The sequence below is a fragment of the Sinocyclocheilus grahami genome, unplaced genomic scaffold (genome assembly GCF_001515645.1).
Source record: "Sinocyclocheilus grahami isolate Dianchi unplaced genomic scaffold, SAMN03320097.WGS_v1.1 scaffold1800.1, whole genome shotgun sequence".
NCBI lineage: Eukaryota > Metazoa > Chordata > Actinopteri > Cypriniformes > Cyprinidae > Sinocyclocheilus > Sinocyclocheilus grahami.
The window spans coordinates 92064-103015 of record NW_015506979.1 but is presented as its reverse complement, the minus strand read 5'-3'; the positions used below and the strand labels follow the sequence as shown (position 1 = coordinate 103015).

The 10952-nt window shown below is 34.9% G+C and overlaps 1 protein-coding gene across 1 annotated transcript; it reads right to left on the bottom strand.

The window, feature by feature from the left end:
* Positions 1-5588: 5588 nt before the first annotated feature.
* Positions 5589-7511, bottom strand: LOC107572713 (ras association domain-containing protein 2-like). The gene is made up of 4 exons (XM_016259146.1): positions 7318-7511; positions 7117-7238; positions 6072-6169; positions 5589-5995 (listed from the first exon to the last, which is right to left on the bottom strand). The coding sequence occupies exons 1-4, from the start codon at positions 7412-7414 to the stop codon at positions 5926-5928; spliced, it is 387 nt and encodes a 128-aa protein (XP_016114632.1). The 5' UTR covers positions 7415-7511; the 3' UTR covers positions 5589-5925.
* Between the last annotated feature and the right edge of the window lie 3441 nt (positions 7512-10952).

Sequence of the window (10952 nt, the reverse complement as noted above, 5' to 3'; positions counted from 1 at the left end):
TCCACTGTATATATATATATATATATATATATATATATATACACACACACACACACACACACACACACACACATATACATAAAGGAATGCATTTGATCCTTCACAATGACCCACCCCCCCTTTTTTACTGTAGCTATGTCCAACAAGCCATGGCACTCTCACACCAAACGTCATGTTCTCACGCAATGAAAAATACATGGCAGAGCAATGAGAAAACTGACACTTACTGCTGACAGACAAGACACAGAAGGTTACTTTTGGTATGAAACAAAGTTTCAGCTTTCAAATTTTGTAATTTTTTAAGAAATTCAAACAATAAATACCGTTTTGTGGCTCTTTAATGTGTCGTGACAGATCGCTGTAGCGCCTCAGTTCAAGAAGCAGGTGAAGCGATAATCTCTTACACTATACTAGTTATGGCACGAAATAAACATGAATGAACATCAGAAGGTATCTTGTTTCAACCACGTAAAGACATCAATATGCATGATTTTTCAAGTTCTAGTCCACCAACGTTAATCTACTCTCCACACACACACACACACACACACACACACACATATACATAAAGGAATGCATTTGATCCTTCACAATGACCCACCCCCCCTTTTTTACTGTAGCTATGTCCAACAAGCCATGGCACTCTCACACCAAACGTCATGTTCTCACGCAATGAAAAATACATGGCAGAGCAATGAGAAAACTGACACTTACTGCTGACAGACAAGACACAGAAGGTTACTTTTGGTATGAAACAAAGTTTCAGCTTTCAAATTTTGTAATTTTTTAAGAAATTCAAACAATAAATACCGTTTTGTGGCTCTTTAATGTGTCGTGACAGATCGCTGTAGCGCCTCAGTTCAAGAAGCAGGTGAAGCGATAATCTCTTACACTATACTAGTTATGGCACGAAATAAACATGAATGAACATCAGAAGGTATCTTGTTTCAACCACGTAAAGACATCAATATGCATGATTTTTCAAGTTCTAGTCCACCAACGTTAATCTACTCTCCTGTCTAGTTTGTTTGTCAGACAAAAATTCAGTGTTATGATTGGCCAGATTGCCTGTCAGTCAAACTCCCTGCAAAGGGTCAACTGCCCTTCCTTTCCACTCTATCAGTCTAAGAATCTAAAGGTGAAGTTATATTTGAAAATTTGAGTATATTATCAATCTTGACTAAAAGTTTTGCTTATCTGCTCAAAATGTAACAAGTCTTTTTTCTCACTGTCTGTTTAAACGTACAGTACAAGGCAAATACAATGTATACTGGACATTTGCATTTAATGAATGTATTTTGTTATAAATAATTTTATAAAATACAAAACTCTTATTATTATTAATATTGTTATTATTATTAATATTATTATTGTTATTATTTGTAGTAGTAATAGTAATATTTCTGGGAAATAAAAACTAAATTATTCAAATAAAATGTTCACTGATTAATTTATAGAAATGTAATATTATGGATATATTTAATTATATAGTAACCATTTATATTATTTAAAAAACATCAAAACAACAACAACAATAATACATTTTTAATTTTATTAGCTGATAAATGAATTTATATTGATTATTTATTTAGTATTATTTATTCATAACTTCATATATTTCAGTAGTTTTCTCTAAATGTTCTTTCCCTTGTGAATGTGTGGTGTACATTGAACTATACAGTAGGAAAACAATATATGTTTTCAATATTTTATAGATCAAACAATTGCTGGTCTGTTTAAAAGCTAGCAAAATGAAGACCTTTGCTAACATCACAGAGAACACTGAGGCCTTCACATGATACATGCAGCACGTTGCTACGAGACCAGGCCATTCAGAAAAAGAACGTCATGATCAGGAGGGAGCAATTGGAGGTTCAGCAAACAAAGTAAGCAAGTAAGTAAATTTTATTTATATAGCACATTTCAACATAGCAAAGCTATCCAAAGTGCTTAACAATGTAAAATAAAATTAAAAGAGAAAAAGGAAACACAGAAAAGAAGCAAACAAGACAGACAATAACACAACAATGAAGTGAAATTAAAATGCTAAGGAGAAAAGATACGTTTTCAACCTCGATTTAAAAATGGTAATGCAAGGTGCAAGGCGGCAGTCTAGAGGCAAATGGTTCCACAGACGGGGGGCAGTGACTGAAAAGGCTCTGTCACCCTTAGTTTTCAAACGGGAACGAGGAACAGATAAAAGAGCCCTGTCAGTGGATCTTAAAAGTCTGGTAGATGACAAAGGCATACGGTCTTTAAGATAAGATGGAGCTTGATTGTTAAGAGCTTTAAAAACAAACAACAGAATCTTAAACTGAACTCTAAAATGGACCGGAAGCCAGTGAAGCTAAAATTGGAGTGACATGGTCATATTTCTTTGCCCCAGTCCGCAACCTTGCAGCTGCATTTTGTACCAACTGGAAAGCGATGACTGAGGAAGTCCTGAGTACAGTGAATTACAGTAATCTAAACGTGAGGTAATAAAAGCATGAATAACCTGCTCCAAATCTTGAAAAGACAAAAACGATTTAAGTTTGGAGATGACCCGTAATTGATAAAAACTGTTCCTAACGACAGAATTAAGTTTTTTGGACAAACATAATTCTGAGTCTATGATAATGCCCAGGTTTCTAACCTGTGAGGAAATGGAGGGGTAATGATTGCCCAGTTCCTCAATAATATCCATTCTCATTTTTGGGTTACCAAAAACAATAATTTTTGTTTTGTTCTCATTGAGTTGGAGGATGTTATTTGATAACCATTTTTCAATATCTGAGATACATTCCAGCAATGGTTGAATGGAATCACCAGCTTTTAGCGGGAGGTACAACTGCGTATCATCAGCATATAAATGAAACGAAATATTGTGCTTCCTGATAATATCCCCCAGAGGGCACATATATAAGTTAAAAAGAAGCGGTCCCAAAATAGAGCCCTGAGGTACTCCACTAATAATTGGGGCAAATGATGAGGAAAACTTGCCTAGCTCTACAGAAAAAGACCTGTCTTTGAAAGTGGACAGGAATAAGTCAATTATTTATTGATTTACTCTCTGAAAACAGTACAAGGAGCAAACAGTGACAGGTTTTAAAATGCCTGCCAAATTACACATCAAACCCTGAAACCAACAGAAGAGTATTAAATGACATCACCGGAATGAAAGAAACAGCAGAAGCACTTCTGTTATTTTTCATTTTGTCCATCCCACGACATTTCAGCTAAAAGAGTTTGCATCAAATAATTCTAGGTGTATGAGAGAATGCAAATATTAGCCCTTAAATGAAAGCTGTTTCAGTTGTATTGAATGACATTTGACTAAAATAAATAAAATACAATCCCAAATTAAAATCCACAGTGACATATAATTGCAGAACTGTCTGCCATTAGCAACACAGCATGAATTAAATATAATTTAACATTCATCACATTTGGCTAAAACATTTGAATATATGTTAAATAGTAAAATTGATATTTAAATCAATCTACCAATTTACCTTACCTTCAACCAGGCATAATATATAGGTCAATTGCAAAAATTACATACATCGTTAGCCCCTTTCACACAGTAAGACCAGTGAACTGCTGTAAAAAATGGAACGACTTTACCGTAAATAGCCGGTTTTATTATCATGTAATATTTATTTAAAGTTTTATGTTTTTTTTATATATTAAATATTCTACCTTTTTATCATCAAAATAAAATGTTTGTTTCAGCTCATTTATTATTATTATTTTCTTCAACATAATTGTTCAAACAATGACAGTGCAGCGGGCGGCACAAGTCCTCTGAATCTAATTATACGCTCCATTGCACATCAAAAGAGGAGTGCTGACCACTGACAACAAGCAAACACGGTTTTATTATCATGTAATATTTATTTAAAGTTTTATGTTTTTTTAATATATTAAATATTCTACCTTTTTATCATCAAAATAAAATGTTTGTTTCAGCTCATTTATTATTATTATTTTCTTCAACATAATTGTTCAAACAATGACAGTGCGGCGAGCGGCACAAGTCCTCTGAATCTAATTATAGGCTCCATTGCACATCAAAAGAGGAGTGCTGACCACTGACAACAAGCAAACGCTCTGAATGATGTATCAGCTGTCAGACTCACCTAGAATGCGATAGTGCTGCGATCTGCATTTGCTGATACAATGACCCACTTGTTGTGCCATAAGTGTATATTATGTATATTCATTATCATAAATATATTGAATTACACAGACATTTATGTTGATACCATAATGTTTATTTCAAACATACAAAAACAATAAAATTAAACCAATGAAAATTTTTAGGATATCTCAAAATGCACCATTATATATTACATTAGATATATTAAATGCTTCATCTCAGTTTTTAGTTCTAAAGCATGTATTCTCTTCCATATTTTGCAAATCTCATCAAAGCCCCATCTGTTGCTACAAACAGAAGCATCTTACCTTGTGATAGTGTTGATCACTGGCTTGAACTGCTCAACCTTACTGTGACAAGCTGCTCTATGTTGTAAACAACCACCTTATGGAACTGTCACTCACTTGACAGCAGCGAATGACCAATCAGGGATGCTGAACAGCCCCGCCCACTCGAGAACAAAGGCACAGCAGAGAATGAATTGCAGCCTGGTACTAGTCTGGCTTTTACTCATTTTAAAGCAGTTTCTATTCAGATTTACATCCCATTGCTTCTACACTCTATTTTACCCTTGTGTCTATTATCCCTGGCCATTAAGTTCAGTAGCAGATCAGTGCTTAGGAATTAATAAAATACATTAGGAGAGATCACAAGTCTTTATTCCACATGGAAAATTAATATATAACTGCTCAACCTTACTGTGACAAGCTGCTCTATGTTGTAAACAACCACCTTATGGAACTGTCACTCACTCGACAGCAGCGAATGACCAATCAGGGATGCTGAACAGCCCCGCCCACTCGAGGACAAAGGCACAGCAGAGAATGAATTGCAGCCTGGTACTAGTCTGGCTTTTACTCATTTTAAAGCAGTTTCTATTCAGATTTACATCCCATTGCTTCTACACTCTATTTTATCCTTGTGTCTATTATCCCTGGCCATTAAGTTCAGTAGCAGATCACTGCTTAGGAATTAATAAAATACATTAGGAGAGATCACAAGTCTTTATTCCACATGGAAAATTAATATATCTTTTTAAATGTCATGCCTAACAATGTGGAGCTATGGGCTATTGTAGTGTGGCATAAGATGTATCCTTGCTGAATGGACTGTTTTTTTTTTTATCTCTACTGCATATACACTCATTCAAATGTTAAAAAATATCGGAAGTATTAAATGTATTATACTAGGAACAACTAAAGGGATCAATAAAAGTTTAGGAGAGCTTTTACTGAGGTAAATATGCATGCAGGTTCACTGAAAATGAATTCAGTAATTGTCTTCAATGTTTTTATTATCAAGGGGAAAAATGTGCACATACACTGTAAAATACATTACAAACATAAGATATTAAATACTTTTAATACCAATAAACATTATTACAAATATTCTGCAATTAAATAAAGCAAATACATTAAGATTTTATTTTTATTTATTCACACAATACGGGCTATACATTTTATCAAATTTTGAATTACCATTCTTACGGCTTATTATTATTATCATTGTGCATGAGTGAAAGTCAAACAATGTTACATTTTTGGACCCATTTGCTTTCCTTTGTAAAAAAGAAGGCTAAGTAAGGTTTATCCAATGAAGCTTATTTAGAGAAAGTCATGGTACCTTTGGATACTGCTGTATTATTATATTATATATTATGTGAAGACAATAAAAGCCCAATTGAACTAAAAATATGTTCCTTTTCCTGAGACAGCACTGTTTTGTCACTACTGTTGGTGCCTTGAGGATTGTGTTCACGAGTGATACATGCCTGCACAGCTTCATCATGTAATGTTAGTTGAATCAGATAAAGACCGCATGTATTTCTTGATGATACGGCGCATATCTGCGTACCTGAAATAAGGGCACAGAAAAAAATTAGTGCCATAATGATTTCAAATGACTGTATTACGTGTGACTCAGTCTGTACCTCTTCTTCAGTTTCTGCATCTCTCTTTCTTCTTCCTCTTGCAGCTTAGCAATGAAGCTTTGTAAAACAGGAAGCTCAAACTTGATGTATTGTGCCACCTTGAGGACAAAACGAAGTATTACAAAAATATATACATACAAACTTGAACTTTGTACTTGTCACATTGGCTGAATTCAGTGCCCTAACATGCTACTCTTACCATTTCTATAATAAATAGTAAGAATTCAGTATGCAGTTTTTCTGACCTTCTACTTCAGCCAAAATGTGCAGTATACAACCAGGCACATTATATAGCTTAGAATATTTAATCCCAAAATGCAATGTGCGTGACATTCCATTACAAAATGAAAAATTAGAATTAAAATGTTCATTTATATTTTATATATTTGATATGTATTCGTTTTTTTTCACAAAAATATAATTTATATAAATAAATGTATCTAACAAATATTTTTTAAGCTTGGAAAATAAATAGATAGATAGATAGATAAGTAAGGCCCTAGCATCCTCTAAGGAGGCAAAATTACTCAAATGACAGCATTTAATCAATATTTCAATAAATAATCAAATATTGAATTAAACAGTTAATGAACACATAAAAATAACTAAATTAATAAATGATTAAATCACCAAACAAATAATAAATGTCATACGTATCTGTTGTGTCATTTTCAAATTAGCTTTATCTTTGAATTGAATGCATTCGTGACTTTTCCAAACAAACAAACAAACAAATAAATAAATACTGCTGTTCAGAGAAAGAATTGTGAGAAAAAGTAAGCATCAATTCAAAGATAACGCTTAAAATAAATGCAACATGATGCTAAAATGAAATAAAATGGACATGTACTAATTTGTTTGGAGATTTAATACTTCATTTATGAATTCTATGTTTTATTAACAATTTAGTTATGTGCTTACCGATTTATTTAAATATATAAATATTCATTCAATTATTTAATTTTGAGTGACTTGGCCCCACATAAGACAAGCAGTTTGGGTAGGTAGGATATATAGATAGCCAGTGTGATATTTGGTCTCTTACATCATGGGTGACCTCTTCCACCTGGTCCGTCTCCATTAGGAACATTTTGCTGACCTGTTCACAAGGGCCTTGCAAAACTCTGAGCGCCAAAGGATGGTCATTGGGCTTCAGCTGATGTCTCTCTGAGTGCAGGGAGAGGAATATGAACTCAAGGACAAAGACAAGAATACTATGACACATTTCATTCCAGTTCGGACGTACCTCCACTGGTGTGGACGATATAAAGGCTGAATTCATCCGGGCTGTTCTCAATCTTGAACTTGTTGAGCAGCAACCGCATGACCTGTGCTGTCGTCATGCAGCTGTTGACGCGGACGTTGGTCACAGAGCCGAACTTAGGCGTAAAAACTGCCGTCTGTTTGACAGAAACAACTGTGAGCAAAAGGGCTTACTAACGTGCTAAGAAGGCGTAACTTTTATTCTCGCTGTAGTATTGTTGTTGCCGCCGCCGCCGCCATGTCGTGAAGGCGGTGTGTGCTTTGTTGTGAAAACGAAACTACTTTGTTTGGCCTTCCAAAAGAGGACGTTATCTGCTTCGTCATGCCTGGAGCTGATCCGTGCTGGTCGCTGAGGAAATACAACTTGGCGCTGTGGATCGCCGGATCGGCTTTCACCGTGGATGATCGGAGTCCAGCCCGGGGTCGTCACATGTGGTTGACGCTGTGGTTCGTTGTGAAAGCGAAACTACTTTGTTTGGCTTTCCAAAAATGGACACGACTAGAAATCAGTAGTTAAGTTGTATTTACATCACTGTTCCAGAGCACTTCAACCCAAATATTCAGATGTGTGCAGCACATATTATGGAGGACTGTTTACTGATGCTGGAAGAGTAGACTACAATGCCGGCTGTTCTGACTCAAAGACTGTAAGTATGTTTTTTATATTTAAAGAGTTTTTATATTTTATATATTTAAAGCAAGTTTTTTGAGCAGTGTAGAGTAGCACTTGTTGTTTGTTATTTCTCCGATCACAAATACAGACATGGTTTTATGCTTACGCGGCACGATGCAACGCAACGCGTAAAAAGACAGTATAAGTCATTATAATCCATAATTATGTCCCCACTGGATGCAACGAATGCCTCGTATATAATGGGTTTTCATGTTTTTGAATCATCACTCCGGCCAGGATACGGCATCACAGTATGGTGAGGGGCGTAACATTTCCGTTTCACGCTTGAGGTGTTCGGCCAATCACAACGCACTGGATAGCTGGCCAATCAGAGCACACCTCGCTTTTTTAGAACGATGAGCTTTGTAAAAATCGATGATTTCAGAAAGGCGGGGCATAGAGGAGAAACAATATTGTACAGTATGTGGAAAATAATGTGTTTTTTTTAACCTAAAACTGCATAAACACATTTCATTACACCAAATACACAAAATAATGTTCTTTTTAGCAACATCATATGACCCCTTTAAGTTGCACAGGTATATTTGTAACAGCAGCCAACAATACATTGTATGGGTAAAAATAATAGATTTTTCTTTTATGCCAAAAATCATTAGGATATTAAGTAAAGATCATGTTCCATGAAGATATTTTGTAAAATTCCTACTGTAAATATATCAAAATGTAATTTTTGATTAGTAATATGCAGTACTGAGAACTTCATTTGGACAACTTTAAAGGCGATTTTTTTCAATATTTTGATTTTTTTGCACCCTCAGATTCCAGATTTTCAAATAGTTGTATCTCAGCCAAATATTGTCCTATCCTAACAAACCATAGATCATATTTATAAGATCTGATTTTGTGGTCCAAGGTCACATATGATTCAATGAAGAACCTTTACAGTAATAGTTACATTTAGTTATTTATTTAGCAGAGTTATTTAGTTCACCTAAAAATTTAAACTCGGTCGGTCATCATCTCATGTTGTTCCAAACCTGACTTTTTTCCTTCTGTGGAATATAAAAGAAGATACTCTAAAGAATGTTGGTAACCAAATAGATACGGTTACCATTGACTTCCATAGTATTTTAAGTTGTTTATTCTTCAAAATATCTTCATTCATGTTCTACATGCAGGTTTGGAACGTCATGAGGGTGAGTAAACAATGACAGAATTTGAAGTTTTGGCTGATATCCCTTTACATCCATGGAACTTTTCAATTACATAAAAGGTTCTTTAGATTTTTTAAATGTTCTTCACGCACAGAACTGTTCACTGAAAGGCTCACTGAGAATGCGTCAATGGCATCACTGTGGAAAACCCTTTTGAAACCTTTATTTGAGAGCTGAATTCAAGTTTTAAACCAACATCTCATCCATTTTAAGTCAGTTTATCTGAACTGATATTTGATAATGTACCTGTAAAGGTCAAGATGACAAAGCAGGTGACTTACTGTTCAAGCAGCACGTGGGAGAATCCAGCAAAGTCAGTGAAAATAACTCAGACTCTGGGCACAGACATCAGATAATGCGACTGCACCAGTCAGCAAACATGGAAGTCTTGGAAGTCATCTGGTCAGCATGAAAACAGCTGTGCCGCGGATGAGAGCGTGCCGTTGACAAGCTAAAGGAGTCTTTGCCCCTCCCTGTAAGACTCTTCCTCATTGCAAACGTTCAGTCAGGAAGTCGCAGCTATTTTGGGTCAGACTTCCTCCCATACGCCGCAGATATGCACACTCTGCCCCCAACCACAATTTAACATGCACGCCAAGATAATTACTAGCATAGATAACCAACGTTCAGATGATTTGCTGGGCCAGACAGGAAGTATGCTTGGTCGAGCACATAAACAGGCCTGTGGATTGTCCATTGGGGCAGATGTTAACACACCGTCCCATGAATGCAAGACTAGTGAACACATAATGTCCTTGATTTAACAGAAACATGTGCTTACCAAAGAAATAAAATGAACAGAAATATGCATCATGTAAACATGTATATTAGTATCTTTAAAATCTCACTACTGTGAGTGTTGGGTGTGTCAAGGCCTAATTTCTCCACTGTTTTTCTGAAATCTCAACCAAGTGCGTTTCTTTCTCAAAATACAATACTTTTATTCTGAGGAGGCACATGTTTAATATAATAGTGAGTTGTTTCTGTGTGTTTGAGGAAGCCAGGTGACCCAGAAAAATAGGAAGCTTTATAGGTTGTGATGTGAATGGCATCAGTGTTACTGTATGCACACTGTATGTTTCGACTCATAAACCAGAGTGAAGCTCAATCAAAAAGATAAAGCGAGAGAGAGAAGGAATGAAGGAATTGATGCAATGGCTGCTTTCACTTGAACTTGCATCTGTTCCTCTGGTAACAAGCAGGTTTGAGCACAGCATTGCCATCTTGTGGATGCTATTATAATTACAAATTGATTCATGATCTTTTGGTCACTGGGATACTGTTTACATAGCAATTAACAATAAGCCACATTTAATTTTGTAAGATGAATAATATCAAACTATCTAATGCAAACCTGTAATGTTTATGCCACTCTGTGTTAAAAGGTACATTTAATTACTTTTTTTTCCTGTTCCCTTTTTTGTCATGGAAAATATATGGAGGAATGAATAAATAATAGGGATTAATAATATTATTAATAAATAATTAAAAATAAATAGTGACGATTGCTGCTGGATTAATAATAGTAGTAATTTCTCTCTCTTTGTTAAAATGTATATGTAATTACTTAATGTTTGACAATGTATGAATTTAAGTCCATTACTTCCCAATTAAAACAAGTAAAAAAATAGATAAATGTCTGGATTAGTATTTGTACTAATTGATCAGTATTAATATACTGTGCCACACCATTGAATATAGTAAATAAATGTATGAATTTTAATCCCATTACTTCTAAATTAAATAAATAAAAAGAATAAACAAACATAA

Excerpts from the sequence above, each read along its gene's own strand:
- LOC107572713 (XM_016259146.1), bottom strand. The coding sequence starts at position 7,414 with ATGACGACAGCACAGGTCATGCGGTTGCTGCTCAACAAGTTCAAGATT. Across the intron at positions 7,239-7,317 it reads TATCGTCCACACCAGTGGAG|AGAGACATCAGCTGAAGCCC; the intron begins GTACGTCCGAAC and ends CCCTGCACTCAG. Across the intron at positions 5,996-6,071 it reads ATGCAGAAACTGAAGAAGAG|GTACGCAGATATGCGCCGTA; the intron begins GTACAGACTGAG and ends CCCTTATTTCAG.